At 49.1% G+C, this 16,233-nt stretch overlaps 1 protein-coding gene across 11 annotated transcripts in view; it reads right to left on the bottom strand.

Annotated features, from left to right (window-relative positions):
* Positions 1–16,233, bottom strand: part of TMEM63A (transmembrane protein 63A) — a 171,874-nt gene that overhangs the window by 24,378 nt on the left and 131,263 nt on the right. For all 11 annotated transcript variants that reach the window (XM_029593072.1, XM_029593069.1, XM_029593065.1 and 8 more), the window contains 3 exons: positions 10,932–11,037; positions 9,504–9,671; positions 7,051–7,166 (listed from right to left, as the gene is read on the bottom strand). In XM_029593072.1, the coding sequence (XP_029448932.1) occupies positions 7,051–7,166; positions 9,504–9,671; positions 10,932–11,037 (390 nt within the window). The remainder of the gene's footprint in view (positions 1–7,050; positions 7,167–9,503; positions 9,672–10,931; positions 11,038–16,233) is intronic.

Here is a 16,233-nt window from a genome sequence, read left to right as displayed (position 1 = left end):
GTAGAATGCTAGAGCCCGTTTACAGTCAAGGGTATGCAGAGCCTGTTCTCCTGGATTGGAGTGAGGCCTGGGAAAGAAGGTAGGTAGTATAATGGATTGATTAATGTGAAACTCTGAGACTACCTTAGGCAAGAACTTAGGGTGAATGCGGAGTACTGCCGGTCCTGCAGAAGTTTAGTGTAAGGTGGATAGGTAACTAGAGGTTGTAATTCACTAATTCTGTGAGCTGAAGTGATTGCCAGAAGGAAAATCACTTTCCATGTGAGATAGTGAAGATCACAGGAGTGAAGAGGCTCGAATGGTGATTTCATGAGCCGACCCAAAACCAGGTTGAGGTCCCAAGAAGGGGCCGGAGGACGCAGTGGAGGCTTGAGGTGAAGCAAGCTTTTCAGAAAATGTGTTACAAGGGGTTGTACTGATATAGGAACATCCCCAATACCTTTATGGAAGGCGGCTACCGCACTGACATGCATTCTGATGGAAGAAGTCTTTAGACCTGACTCCGATAAATGCCAGAGATAGTCCAAAAACTTCGTGATTGGACACAAAAAGGGGTCAAGGGACTGAGAAGAGCACCATGACGTGAACCTTTTCCATTTGTAAGAGTAAGCTTTTCTCGTGGAAAGCTTCCGTGAAGTAATCAAGACACGGGAAACTGGTTCAGAAAGGTTAAGTGTCTGAAGGATTAACCTTTCAACATCCATGCCATCAGGGACAAGGCATGAAGTTGGGATGGCGGAGGCACCCGTCGTTTTGAGTGATCAGAAGCGGGTCCTTTCCTAAGGGAATGCGCCTGCGAATGGAGAGATCCTGCAGTATTGGAAACCACACTTGGTGTGGCCAGTGAGGTGCTCTCAGGATCATGGTTCCCTTGTCCTGACGTAACTTCATGAGAGTCTTCGAGAGAAGAGGAAGTGGAGGGAATGCATAGAGCAGACCGGGTGCCCATGAGAGGGAGAATGCGTCTCTGGGCTGAGAGCGTTTGCTGCGAATGAGAGAGCAGAATTTCTCTACTTTGCGGTTTTGAGGAGACGCAAAGAGGTCTATCTGAGGATATCCCCATTGTTGGAAGATGGATTTCACTACTGAGGGGTTGAGAGACCACTCGTGTGGTTGAAAGATGCAACTCAGCTTGTCTGCCAACACATTGTCGACTCCCGGCAAGTAGGTGGCCCTGAGGTACACTGAATGGGAGAGAGCTTCCATCCAAATCTGTGCAGCTTCCTGACACAGAAGGAAGGAGCCTGTGCCTCCCTGTTTCTTGATGTACCACATGGCCACCTGGTTGTCGGTCTGGATCAGGATAACTTGATTGGAGAGGTAATCCTGAAATGCCCTGAGAGCATATCTGATTGCTCGAAGCTCCAGGAAATTTATTTGGTGTTTGGCTTCCTCAGGAAACCAAGAGCCTTGTGTCTGCAGATCGGCCACATGGGCTCCACATCCGAGGTTGGAAGCATCGGTGGTGAGAATTAATTGAGGGTTTGGAGCCTGAAAAGGCAAGCCGTGGAGGAGATTGATCTGATTTTTCCACCAGGCAAGAGACTGACGGAGTGAGTCAGTTATGTGGACAATGTTCGACAGGGGCTGAATGCTTTGAATCCATTGAGACCTTAGAGTCCACTGCATGACTCTCATGGCCAAAAGGGCCATTGGTGTGATTTGAACTGAGGACGCCATGTGTCCCAGGAGGATGAGAAAGTGGCGTGCAGTCACGGAGTGCTGAGACTGCAGCTGGCGTGCAACAGACACGAGAGTAAGAGCTCGCTGTCGAGGCAGAAAAGCCTTTGCCTGCAAGGTGTCCAAGTCTGCACCAATGAACGACAAGGTTTGAGATGGGACTAAGTAGGATTTGTCATAGTTGACGAGAAATCCTAATGAATTTAGAGTGCGTAAGGTGAGAGGGACGACAGAGCAGCTTGCTGAGTGGGAGCCCTGATTAACCAGTTGTCTAGATAGGGGTAGACGTGAACACCTTGGGTCCTGAGAAAGGCTGTAACTACTACGAGGCATTTTGTGAAGACTCGTGGCGCAGACACTAGGCCGAATGGAAGCACTCAGTATTGATAGTGCTTGGGGCCTACTAGAAACCTCAGGTATTTGCGATGAGGTGGAGTTATCGCAATATGAGTGTATGCGTCCTGGAGGTCCAGAGAGCAGAGCCAGTCTCCTCTTTGTAGAAGAGGAAGAAGCGAACCTAAGGTTACCATCTTGAACTTCTCTCGCTGGAGGTACTTGTTGAGGGCCTGTAGGTCCAGAATAGGATGAACGCCTCCCGATATTTTGGGGATTAGAAAGTACTGGGAATAGAACCCTAGGCCGTGCTGACAGTAGGGTGTGGGTTCTATTGCCTTGGACTGGAGAAGGAGGGAGACCTCTTGATCTTGATTAGATGTTCTCCACATCGGTAGAGGTGGAGAGTCCGGTGGCACGGAAAGTTCAGATGGTAACCCTGAGCAATTATTGCCAGTACCCGAGATCTGAGGTGATTGAGTGCCATATGTTGTGGAAGTGGCACAATTGACCTCCCACTGGTATGGGAGGCAGTGGAATCTGGCTGCTGCTCTCTAGGTGGAAGTCAAAACATAGAAACGACGGCAGAAGACGACCAAACGGCCCATCCAGTCTGCCCAGCAAGCCATGCACTTTTCTTTTTTCCTCTTACTTGTTACGCTTGGCTCTTAGTACCTTTCAGTCCCATTTCCCTTCCACCCCACCATTAATGTAGAGAGCAGTGCTGGAACTGCATCCAATTGAATACGTAGCTTAGATAGGGGTAGTAACCGCCTCAATAAGCAAGCTACACCCATGCTTCTGTTCACTCGACTATGTAATTTAGTCCTTGTTGGTTGTTGTCTATATATATATATATATATATATATATATATATATATATATATAGATACTCTTTTCTACATTGCCCCTGCCATTGAAGCAGAGAGCTATGCTGGCTATGTGTTGAAGGTAAAGTAACAGACTTTCTCCCCTGCCGTTGAAGCACAGAGCTATGCGTTGAAAGTGAAGTATCAGACTTTCTCCCCTGCTGTTGAAGCAGAGAGCTGTGCTGGCTATGCGTTGAAAGTGAAGTAACAGACTTTCTCCCCTGCCGTTGAAGCAGAGAGCTATGCGTTGAAAGTGAAGTATCAGACTTTCTCCCCTGCTGTTGAAGCAGAGAGCTATGCTGGCTATGAATTGGAAGTGAAGTATCAGACTTTCTCCCCTGCCATTGAAGCAGAGAGCTATGCTAGATATGCATTGAAAGTAAAGTATCAGGCTTATTTGGTTTGGGGGTAGTAACCGCCGTTACAAGCAAGCTACACCCCGCTTTTTTGTGAATGCAAATCCTTTTTTTTTTCCCCACATTTCCTCTTACCGTTGAAGCTTAGAGCAATGTTGGAGTCGCATTAACAGTGTGTATGTATATTGAATAAGGGTATTATCTCCAGGTAGTAGCCTTCATTCCCGCAAGCCACCCCCTCTTCATTCATATCCTCTAGACTTGATGGATCCACAGTGTTTATCCCACGCCCCTTTGAAGTCCTTCACAGTTCTGGTCTTCACCACTTCCTCCGGAAGGGCATTCCAGGCATCCACCACCCTCTCCGTGAAGAAATACTTCCTGACATTGGTTCTGAGTCTTCCTCCCTGGAGCTTCAGCTCGTGACCCCTGGCTCTGCTGATTTTTTTTGACGGAAAAGGTTTGTCGTTGTCTTTGGATCGTTAAAACCTTTCAAGTATCTGAAAGTTTGAATCCTCCTTTCTTCCAAAAACCTCAAGCAGCTCCTCAACCAGGCCCTGAAGCAGGGCCTGGTTGAGGAGCTGCATGTGGTTTCTGTTCACGTGTTTGACAAGACTGTGCTTTTTGAAAAGGTCTCGTGGCACAGGATCTGGTTGGTGGTGGGTAGAACTTCTTCGGGCGGAAGAATGACTTTTTAGAGTCTTTTCTGAAGGGCTGTTTAGAAGAATAGTCAGAAGTCATCAGAGAAAGCTGTCTTAGGGTCTCATGATGGTCCTTAAGTTCCGCCACCGTCCATTGAATCTGTTCTCGAAACAGATTATCTCCTACACAAGGCAGGTCGGATAACCTGTCTTGTACCTCAGGGCGAAGATCAGAAGACTTGAGCCAGGCCCACCTTCTCGCCGAAATAGCAGCTGCAGATACCCTAGTAGCAGTATCAAAGATATCACAAGATGATCTGATCTCATGCTTGCCTGCTTCAAAACCTTTGTTTACTAAGGTTTGGAGCTGTTTTTGAAATTGCTGAGGCAGGGAGTCCGTCAAGTCTTGTATTGCTTAAAAATGACCCTGTTATATTTGGTCATATAGAGCTGATAAGCGGCAATTCGAGAGATGAGCATTGATCCTTGGAAGACTCAGCGACCAATGGCATCTAGAAACTTCTGTTCCTTGCCAGGGGGAAAAGAAGTGTGAGGCTTTGATCTCTTTGCTCTCTTCTGTGCAGATTCCACCACTACAGATTGGTGATCCAATTGTGGTTTCTGAAAGCCCGGAGCTGACTGCACCAAATAGGTAGTTGTCAGCTTTCCTGTAGACTGGAGCAATGGAGCCAGGATGTTCCCAGTTCTTCTTTAGGAGATCCAGAAGAACCTGGTGGATATGGTTGGAGGTTATTACCTTGGGAGCATCCAAGAATTGGAGCAACTCCATCATCTGATGCCTATCATCCTGTTCAGTTTGTAATTGGAAGGGAACTATTCAGACATTTCCTTCATAAAATTTATAAAGGAAAGGTCTTCTGGAGGAGAACGCTTTCTACTTTCAGTGGGTGAAGGTGATGAAGGCAAATCATCGGTGTCTGGTGAGGAATCATCAGTCCAGGTATCATAAGGATCAGCACCTGCCCCTCTAGGATGTAGAGGGGGACGGGATGGTGGGATACCTGAAGGTCCTGGTCTAGGCTCCGAAGTAATAATGGAAGGCACGATGATGGCATTGAAGGCACCGGCACAGGCATCGATGGATGGCTCGGTGGCGCCGACGGGCGTATCGGCCCCCGATGGTTGGATCGGTGGCGATGGATGTATCGGCATCGATGGCTGAGGCAGAACTGACGAAGGAGGGATGCGAAACGGTGTTTCTCCTCCCGAGGACATAGTGAGCGGGGAGGGCACCGGCGCCATCGGTGATCCAGTGTCCATAGGTGGAAAAGCAGCTATGAGTGCTTCCATCCTGGAAAGCAGCGGTGCTAACGCTGCCGGAATCGGGTCAGTGATCGGTTCCGCAATCGGTACTGGTGTCTGAGGAACCTGGAGTCGTTGCATCGCCTTGTCGATGGCCTCCTGAACCATCTGGTCCAGTTCTTCTCGGAAACCTGGAGCAAGCAGCCCCGGCTCCGGAACAGAAGAAGGAGGCAGAGGCATAGCCGGAGGGACCACTGTTAAAAGCGGAGTTGCGGCTCCCGATGCCCCATCGAGGGAGGGATGCCTCGGTGACCCAGTCGCCGAAAAGGTCGGTGCCTTTTCTGGACGGGGTTTCTTCGACGGTGGCTCGGACGAGGGCGAGGTCGATTTCGCTCCCTCGATGGTCTGAGACTTTCTATACCGGTGGCGATGTTTGTCTCTACGATCCCCTCTGTCCTGAGGGGGAGTAGAGGGTGTCGAAGGCTGAGATGTCGTCGATGCTGGACGGTCACCGGTCGGTGGACGATACTGGCGCAAAGTTGACGGTGCCGGTTCAGACGTTGTCGATGCAATGGACGGAGTCGGGGTTTGAGCACAGAAGAGAAGTTTCATCTTCTCCATTCTGGCCTTGCGATCTTTTGGTGTCATTAAGGCACATTTGGTGCAGGTCAAGACATCGTGCTCTCATCCAAGACACATAACACAGACTTTATGGGGGTCTGTGATGGACATGGTGCGATTACAGTCCGGGCACCGTTGGAACCCTGACGCCATGGAAAAAATTGAGAGTGGTACAGTCGACGGCCAGTAGGCCGCGAGGGCCAAACTCGACGGTAATCGACGGAAAAACGGGTAAAAACTTACCGGAGTACCGCGGCTTGAGAAAGTTAGAGGAGAGACCCCTGTGGGGCAAATTAACTTTTAGTAATTCCGTGAGGAAAATTCCTGTCAGGAATCTCTGCAGAGCTCCTAAACCGCGAGGCTACTGCTGCGCGGAAAAAAGAAGACTGAAGGGGGACCCCTGCTGGCTGCAGGGTCAGTGCCATGCTGGGCATGCCCAGTAGGGGCCAATCAAAGTTCTGGAAACTTTGACAGAAGTTTTCCGTGATTGGGCTCCATCCTGTGATGTCACCCATATGTGAGGACTTCCATCCTGCTTGTCCTGTGAGAAAAACTGCTTTTCTGTATTTCCTCCGACTTAATACTGTGGTGATATTAAGTTGGTGGAACCGAAAAAGAAAAACCGTAATAAAAAAAAAAAAAAAAAAAGTGTGCCTGTGGTCAGGTTAGGAGAAATGTACGCTCAATTAACGAGCTTTCATTTTCCTAACCCGTGGCTCTGCACATGTTAGGAAAACGGATGCTCGTAACATTGAGCGCCTGTTTTCCTAATCCGCTGACAGCCACCTCTCCTGGGCGCTCGATGCCGAGGAGGTGCTAGGGACACACAATCTTCCCTAGTGCCAGCTTTTTACCGCGGCAGCCCATTTAAATATTAAGTGGGGCGTTCGGGAGAGGTGGATCATCAACGCGGACACCGCATCGGCCGGAAAGAAACCGCAATCACACCACTGCACCTCATCGCCCGTCACACCACCGAATGTAAAGCTCGCCCCCATCAACGGCATCGGTAGTGAGAGGCGGCTTCCAGCCCTCATGTGCTTCCACAGGGGCTCTCTGCCTGGGGCCCAAATAAGCTTCTGCTGGTACCAGCGTTTTGTCGAGTTACCAACAATTTATAATATTCCACCATGCTAATAATCACAAAAAACAAAAGAAAAAAGGAAAATTCTATTTAAAGAGGCAGGGAAAAAAAAAAGTATATTCAGCCGGTGTCTTAGGGTGAGCGGCGCGCTGCATGTTACATATATTCCTCTCTGTGTCACCAGCCCCCAGCAGGATAATTACCTTGTAGTTCAGTGGGCTCAGGTACTTGAAACAGCCAAAAAAGGTATAAAAAAGGCAAATGAAGATTGTGATGATCAGAACAATTAATGTAAAAATAGTCGTGGATGCCCTGAAACCTAAAAAACAAACAAACAAAAAAAAAAAAAAAGACACAAACAAGATTATGTACAAATTTTTTTTTTGTCTTTTCCCCATTTTTTCCTTCTGCAGTCTCTGCCCCTGTCTCCTTTCCAGATAGCTCAGGTCCCTTGCCAGCCCCAGGGGTTGGAGAAGCCTCTCCTCCGAGCCTCACCCTTGCCCGCTGCTCACTGGCAGACGTGGCTCGCTGCCGTAAGCAGGGGCAGTCTTTCCTTCCCTCCCCAGGCCCGGCTCCACCACCTCCGTGGCACGTCTTGGCCCAAACGCCCTCGACAGATGGGGAACCCGAACCTGGATCCCCCGGGCTGTAGTGCTGCAGCCTGAGCCACGGGGGTTAGCCCCATTCATATTTGCCACTAAAAAGACATCAGCTTATTTTGTGGCAGGAGTGTGTTTTAAGAGGGCGTGCTTCTTAACAATACGGAGCCTTTTGGGGAGGGGGTAATTTAGCAACGTCATGCATAAGTTAAGCCAACAAATATGCACATAAGTAACACCAATTTTCAAAGCAGACTTAAGAGTCTAAATGCACTTTGAAAATTATCCCGGCAAAATTACATGCACTCGATTCCCCCCTGCTGTTTGGTGTGCATAGCTTTGCCGAAAGACTTTTTGCGTGTACTTTTTAAAGTCAAAACGTATCCGCATAAGTCCCAGCCCAGGAATGCCTCCTCCCCTAGGCGTGTAAAAGCACGGACGGTGTACATGAGTGCAATTTTACACATGCATCAGTCGTTCAATTTCCTAGAGGCCGTTTTCCCTGGGGTAAAGCCCTACCTTAAACCCATAAAGGTCCCTGTGAAAATTACCCACCCTAAGCGGTGTTATTTAAGTTGGAAAGGCTGTTCAGGGGACTCGCAGGCCGGAAAACGTAAAACGTGTCGGGCCCTAGTTGCTGGCAGCCATCAAACCTAGGGCAATCACCGACTAGAGCAGCACTTCTAACAAAGCTCACCCGCAAGGCTGGCCACGCTAGAACGTTCTCCTGTGGGCAGCTATTGCCATTTTATACCACGGCACAACCACAGGAGGTGGGGGGGGGGGGGGGAAACAAATCCTTTCGCAAATAAAAAGCAAGGTTTTTCTTTTAAATATTTTACTGGCAAACAACAGATAGGGAGAACAATCAACTTAATACGCACACGGCGTTTCTTTAACATTATCTTGCCAATATATGAATTTATACTATAAACTCCTCCCCCCACCCCATCAAATCAAAACCAAATAATAACGGCAGCGCTGAGCAGATTAAACACAAAGTAATGAAAAATAAGAAACCTCGCCTATATCTTAAATGTTACTTTTTTTGTGTCTTAAAGGGAGCTTGCAAAGTTTGTGCCGCTGAAAATGGGCAAAACTGCAGCTTAAGGAGGAGCTCTACACGGCTTCCACCGCAGCCACGGGACGATGTCGCAGCACCGTCAGATGATCCCACGAGACTGATAGTACGTGGGAGCACCTTATGGCCTTAAGCATGAGCTTCCGAGGAGCAGAGTCCACCTCGTCTGATCCCAGCTAAGCTGAACTTTTTTTTAACAGTTTTCCATGTAAACTTCTCGAGTTGCTTTCCAAAAAGGCACTATTTAATCACAGCGCCAGCGATTATGCAGCACGGCTCCTATTCACCCCCCCCCTACACTTATCCTCGAGACCTTGGTATGTTTTACTCAAGCCTGGATGGGTCAAGCACCACCAGTGATAAATCTTAAAACTATTTTCCACCGAAAATGCGAAAACAGAAAGTTTTATGCAAAGAGATGTTTCTCGGACTAAAGTTCGTGCTTCTGGATGCCCTCCGACCGTTCACAGAGAGGCTCCTGGAGCAAAAGCGACAGTTGCCAGAAGGGAATTACTACTTCCTGATGCACTTCTAGCAACCCCTTCCCACCCCCATAAAAAAAAAAAAAAAGAAAAAAAAGCTGTAAGAAAATCTAATTTTTTTTAAGACCCTTTTGAGCACACCTGATGGGTATACAATGCTAGGAACTGTACCGTGTACACCGACAGCTCAGCATTAAAATTAGCAGCTAATTCTCTACCCACTGCCAGGGGTATAATGGGATCTTCAGGGACCTTCATTTTCAGTTTTTATTTTACTTTTCCCGGGAATTTCAATGCTACAACAACAACAAAAAAAAAACCAAAAACAATGGAAAAATAACTTTTCCACTGTTAGAAAACACAGGAGAAAAATCAGTCATGTTTCCCAATTATTATTATAACATTGAAATTCCCAGGAAAAATAAAATAAAAACCAAAAAGCAAAGGTCCCAAGGGATGCTGTAGTCACGGGCTCTTTCCAGGGCTGCACTTACCCATGCGCAGTATGGAGAAGAAATACAGCCAGAAGAGGCAGAGGATGGGGGCTGCCAGAGCCTGGTTCACAGCCCCAAAGTGGATGTGCTTGTCCAGCTTTGCCGGCAGGTAAGCGTAGAACAGATTGTGACGATCCACCAGATGCTTCATCAATATGTACAGCAGGCCTGGAGAGGGAGAGAGAGGGACAGGGGAGAGGAGGAAAAGCTTCAAGAAAAAATGCTGCCCCTGTGTGGACTCTCTGCATGCAGTGTAATTTCTGCGCATTCCCTCGCGGCCCCTCCACCGCCTTTCGCCAGCTCCTTCCAGTCCTGCTCCTCCCTGCCTGGAAGCGGCGGCTTGTCTACCACGTAAGAGGGGGGGGATGTGGAGCAGAGATGCATGGAGGGGGTTTCGTTCCTGGCTCCCCCCCCCATCTATTCTCCCCTCCCCGTCTCTCTCCCCGCAGTCACCCAAGCACTACAGCCAGCAGCTGCGACCTAGAAAACTGCGTTCTGTCGCTCTCTCCTCTCTCTCTTTTCCAGGACCGATGCGATGCCACTCTTGGCTGGCAGGAGTCAGCACCGCACAGGAGCTTCCTGGTCTCGCTCCCCCCCCCCGGAGCCAAAGTGCCACTTCCGCCAGCCAGAGGAGAGCGGGCTCAAGTCGGCGAGGAATGCGGAGATGCCGGCGCCGAGCAGGCTCTTATTTATGTGCAAGGGTTTGCACGCTGGCATCCCATCGGCCCGACAGCTTCCCCCTGCTACTCCAGGCTTCCAAGCTCAGTCGGAACCGGCCTCTGTCGAGCAATGGCACCACGAGCCTTCATTTGCCAAGCACCTCGGGATTCCCCCTATCTTTTTATACCCTCCTCCTAACTCGGCCCAGCCACTGGCACCAGGTGGGCATGGACTCTGCTTCTGCCCACCAGGTGTCGCCATTGAGACGACGATGGAGATTTCCTTCCCTTCACCCTCCCCTCCTGCAGCACCCCCAGCCCTGGCTGGACCAGGGAGCAGAAAGCGGGTCTCGGGATCAGAACCCATCTGCGTGGTAAATGCACAGTACTGCCACCGAGCCACCAGGCTGGCCTGCAATGCCTTTTTTTTTGTTTTGTTTTTTTTACACACCGGCTTCAGAAATGCAACGATGAGGATAATTTCAGTTTGTATAATGCTTCCATCCAAAAAGGATCCTGATGCTCAGTAATTCGACAGCAGCACACGTGCAACCACGTCTGGGGTAGATGTCTGGAAGCCCATTTCTGGTTTGTGTATTACATGAAAGCCTCCAGGGGAACAATGTTTAAAATTATGACCATCTCATTACAGCCGGATAAACTAAGGCTTTTCTGCAAAAATGTCCTCTTGCTCCATTTTTGCTGTTTCTTGCCCTTTTATCTGCAAAGCATTTACAGAGCTCGCGCCCAGGACTTGGCGCAGACTTACCAAAGGGGACGATAATCGGGCAGGTGATGCTGTAGGCCATAGTGACTGTGAAGAGGCAGAGCATCCGGGCGTACATGGCACCAAACTGAAACTCAAAGGCCTGCAACTAAGAAACAGAATACAAAGAGTTGAAGCAGGAGGGCTCTGACAGGATGAAACAGTCACAGGTAAACCTCAGTCCCCATTACACAGGGCTTCTCGCGCTGGGGCCATTTATCTATCTCCTATCTGCACTGGGTTCGTTCTCTAAGCTGGGCCCCTGCTGTTCCCTTTTTCACCAACAGTAGGGGGCGAGAGGCTGACGACAACAAAAAATGGTGCTCTAGATTAGGGGTGGGCAGTTCCGGTCCTCGAGGGCCACAAACCAGTCTGGTTTTCAGGATATCCCTAAAGAATATTTATGAGAGAGATCTGCATGCACTCTGCCTCAGTTGTATGCAAATCTATGTCATGCATATTCATTAGGATATCCTAAAACCTCGACAGGTTTGTGGCCCTCGAGGACTGGAATTGCCCACCCCTGCTCTAGATAGACAGAACAGTGGTCCCCAAATCTGGTCCTCGAGAGCCACCCAGTCCGGGGGGGGTTTCAGGATAACTCAGGGAGGGTAATTTTGAAAACTCCACTGGGAGCGCACAGTCCCCGTGGGTACGCGGCAAAAAAGCTAACGTTCAAAAGGAAAACGCCTTGTGGAGGTTTCCCCGTGAAAATCTGTCCCGGCGCACAAAACGGGTTTGCGCTGGCGTGGGAACAGGTGCCCATGGCACGTGGAGTTTTGAAAACCTACGCCTATCATCACACTCCCCCGACCTGTCCCCGCCCCTCATGTGGGAACTGCTTACACACACACAGACACATACATACTACCCCCTCCAAAACATTAGGGAGAATTTTCAATGGCCATTTCCAGGTGGAAGAGGGGGGGGTCCTCTGGAAACTGCCTCTCCCCCCCTCTGCAGGTAGGGCTATGCATGTACTGATGCCGTGTGTAAAGCTTCCCCCTCCGTGAGGGGAGGTGGTCCCAGGGCTGGAGAGTTAGGGTGGAGTTTGCACTTACAAGCTTTTCTCTCTCTGGTTCCAAACACACGCGCACAAATTTATTTGAGGGAAAAGTATCCACGCAAATTGCAGCTGTTAAGATCTTTCCCTTTGAAAATTACCGTAAAGTCTGTGGGTGAAAAATATCTGCAGATTCTGCCCTTGTGGGCCACGTCTGAAAAATTACCCTCTTAGTACGTAAAAGTATGACGTCCAGTTATGTGTTTTTTTTACAGAATTGTTCTGGAAGGTGGGATGGTAGGGGGGTGGGGTGGTCATAATGATTGTTGCTTTTAATTTTCAAAGTCTCAGGGTGGGGGGGCCCTATGGATCTGAAAGTTAATTGGGGGAGGCGGGGGTGGGGGGTGGGAATAAACTGAAGGTTTTTGTTGGTTGCCCCAGCTCTGCCATCAGCACAGCTCCCCTTAACACCAGGCTCACGCCGGCCCGCAGGGGATGGAAGGAGGAGGAGGAAACGTCTCATGCCGCCCTTGCACGAGAAAGGAAATAAGAGGTGCGCTGGTGACAGCCCCAGGAGGAGGACGCGGCACGCGGCTGCCCCTCCCGTCAGCCAGCGCGGAGGAGGAAAGCTACAGCAGCGGAGGGAGGGAGGGAAATAAAACAGGGCCCCATCCACAAAGGTTTGCCCAGGGTCCCTTAAGTGGTTAAAGCAGGCTCGTACAGAGCTACATAATTTAGAAAACAAAATACTACTACTTACTGGGACGCTGCAAGGAATACGTGAAGTAGGTAGTCTAACTGTGGTAAAGTCAAAAGACTAAAGAGGTTAGGACTTTTCAGCTTGGAGAAGAGACGACTGAGGGGGGATATGATAGAGGTGTTTAAAATCATGAGAGGTCTAGAACGGGTAGATGTGAATCGGTTATTTACTCTTTCGGATAATAGAAAGATTAGGGGGCACTCCATGAAGTTAGCATGGGGCACATTTAAAACTAATCGGAGAAAGTTCTTTTTTACTCAACGCACAATTAAACTCGAATTTGTTGCCAGAGGATGAGGGTGGGTAGGGAGGGAGGGGGGGGGGGGGGGGAAGGGAAGATGCACATAGCCTGCCATGCACAGTTTACAAGTGTCTCAAGAGTTTTAAGCCCTCCTGCCCCTGTTGGAGGTTGCCAAGGACAGCCTAAGCTGGTGGCTCTGTCTGGACCACTTGCTTCTGGGAGTGGACTTAAGAGATCCCTCAGTGGGTGATCATCACCACGGATGCCAGCTGGGGAGCGGTGTGTCAATCGCAGTCAGCTCAGGGGCGATGGTCGTCAGTGCAGGCGACATGGCCAATCAACCGTTTGGAGACCAGGGCGGTTCGTCTCGCGTTAAAGCATTTCCACCCTCTGGTTCATCACCGAGTGGTACGGATCCTCTCGGACAATGCGACGACAGTGGCATACATCAACCATCAAGGGGGAACAAAGAGCCAGTATGTCTCTCGGGAGACGGACAAGTTAATGGCTCGGGCGGAACTCCACCTCTCCCGGCTGGCGGCCTCCCACATAGCAGGGGTCAACAACGTTCTTCTTAAGCCGTCAGCACATAGATCCTGGGGAGCGGGAGCTCTCCGCCGAAGCGATGGCACTGCTCGTCAGATGGTGGGTGTCCCCATCTGGACCTGATGGCCACTCAGCGGACTGCGAAGGCTCCACGCTTCTTCAGTCACAGAAGGGAGCATGGCGCAGAAGGCGTGGATGCCCTAGTCCTCCCATGGCCGACATCTCCTGCTCTATGTGTTCCCACCATGGCCCCTGGTGGGAAAGGTGCTTCGATGGATAAAAATTCACCAGGGGCCAGTAATCCTGGTAGCACCGGAGTGGCCCTGAAGACCATGGTTCACAGACCTCGTCATCCTCGCTGTGGACGGCCCTCTTCGCCTGGGGCATCTGCAGAACCTGCTGCGTCAGGGTCCTCTATTTTTCTACCGGGCAGATCGCTTCTGTCTTGCAGCCTGGCTTTTGAGAGGTGCAGATTGCGGAGACGGGGCTACCCAAAGTAGGTTATCTCGACACGCCTGAGAGCCAGGAAGATGTCCACTTCTATTTCCTATGTCCGGGTCTGGAACGTTTTCCAGGTCTGGTGTGATTCCATCCAGATATCGCCACGTCACGCTTCAGTAGTCCAGATCCTCTCCTTTCTACAGCAAGGCCTTGAAAAAGGTTTGGCTTACAATTCCCTGAGGGTTCAGGTGGCCGCTCTTGGATCTCTAATCCGTCGCCTGGACGGTGCTCCTCTTTCCTCGCATCCGGACATAGTCTGTTTTTTAAGGGGAGTGAAGCACCTACATTCACCGGTTCGCCGCTTATGTCCCTCCTGGAGCCTAAATTTGGTTCTTCGGATCTTGGGCGGCTCGCCCTTCGAGCCGTTGCGCAGAGCTACACTCAAAGATTTAACTCTCAAGACAGTCTTCTTGGTGTCTATCTGTTCTTCCCGTAGAATCTCATAGATTCAAGCGCTATCATGCAGAGAGCCTTTCTTCTGCTTCTCGGACTCGGGAGTATCCTTGAGTACAGTTACGTACACCTGCAATGTGGGAAATGAGAACTTCCAATGACTGGTCACAGCTGCACGGTGTGAGACTGTTTATTGGTGGCGCAGATGCACTGTACCCTCCATGGCTGTTGTACACGCTAGTCTTTTATATGGGAAAGTTAACAGCTATGAAAAATAATCGATTGGCTAGTTTTGAGAAGATATGGTGACCATACCTACAATGGAGAATTACAGAAGTTTTGTGATACATGGGCAGGGGTGGTGGGTGCAGTGGATAGGTGATAGGGGGGTGTACGGATTCTTGTGCAACCAAGATGGGGAGGAGAGTTGAAACATGAAACCCAGGTCGCTGGGATGATAATGTTGCTGTAATGGTTGGTCTCTGTATGTTGCATTTATCCATTCTTACTTGTTGTATTTGTGCTATATATTATACCGGTTAATAAAATTTCTATTATTTAAAAAAAAAAAAAAAAAATATCCTTGGAATAATCAGCTCAGATGCTCTGAAGGTTGATGGTCAAAGTGATACAACAGATGTCATCAGTAATAGGAAAAGGAAGGCAGCATTGCCCTTGTACAAGTCATTGGCGAGACCGCACCTCAAATACAGTGTTTAGGTTTGGAGGTCGCATCTCTGCAAAGACACCGGGTGGATGGCGGCTACCAAAGAGGTAGTCCTGCAGGGGTCAAATTTAAAACCTCTGTGCCTTGCCTTCAAACCCTTAAAAGGATACGGTCCAGAGTACCTGAAGAACAAACACTCACTTTCTATGCACGTACCAGACCTGTTAGGGCATCACATGGAGTTAGGAACTAAAGCTCTCCGACTCCAGACATAGAACTGTTTTGGGTATAGCACTGCCCCTTCCAGGAAGACTTTGCTTAGATGAAAACTACCTCTCAGGAAGCAGCTGAAAACTTGGCTCTTCAGACAAGCTATACATGGTTAGAACGATGGAGATCAATAGTTAAAAAAAAAGCTGCCCTATTCTCCTGCAGCATCATCCTCTGACTGTACGTACTGTCGCCTACTACAACTACTTAACATTTCTATAGTGCTACACGACATACGCAGCGTTGTACAAACAAACAAAAAGACAGTCCCAGCTCAATAGAGCCTTATATAATTTTTTTTCCCAACTAATCATGTCAATATTGTATCGTTACTTACCCCGACGTGTACTATTTATGATAATTAAATATTCGTGTGATGCCACTTGGACAGCCTATGTAGTCTGTTAATTGCTCCAATTCCTGCATCTAATCTCATGTCCATCATTTATGAAAGATGTACTAGTAATTTAAACCTACATACACTGCTTTGGGTGAAAGTATGCTTTCAAAAAAAAAGGCGGTTAATAAACTTCCTGCAACACAAACCCTACATAGATAAGCCTAAGGAAAGTGTAAAAAAAAAAAGTACTCTAGAAGACAGAAGGTAAAAGGAGGATATGATAAAAACCTTCAAATATCTAGCAGGTTTCAATGAAGTACAAGAGTCACATTTATGACAGAAAAAGCAGCTTAGGGACAGGATATAAAGGAAGGAGGATGAGACTGCACGTGTCTTTATTGAGAGGGTGGTGGGTACCTAGAATCATCTACCGTGCGGATACGGTACCAACCAACATGGTGACAAGATGCAGACTGCTTGGGCCAGATAAGAGAGGGTGATGGCAAGGCTGAGGGAGGGAGATGAACAGAAAGACGGAGCAGAAGCCCATGGTGACACGGTAAGCAGGGGCAACTGATAGGACA

This window comes from Rhinatrema bivittatum, chromosome 3 (genome assembly GCF_901001135.1).
Source record: "Rhinatrema bivittatum chromosome 3, aRhiBiv1.1, whole genome shotgun sequence".
Classification (NCBI taxonomy): Eukaryota; Metazoa; Chordata; class Amphibia; order Gymnophiona; family Rhinatrematidae; genus Rhinatrema; species Rhinatrema bivittatum.
This window is presented reverse-complemented; position numbering and strand designations above follow the sequence as displayed.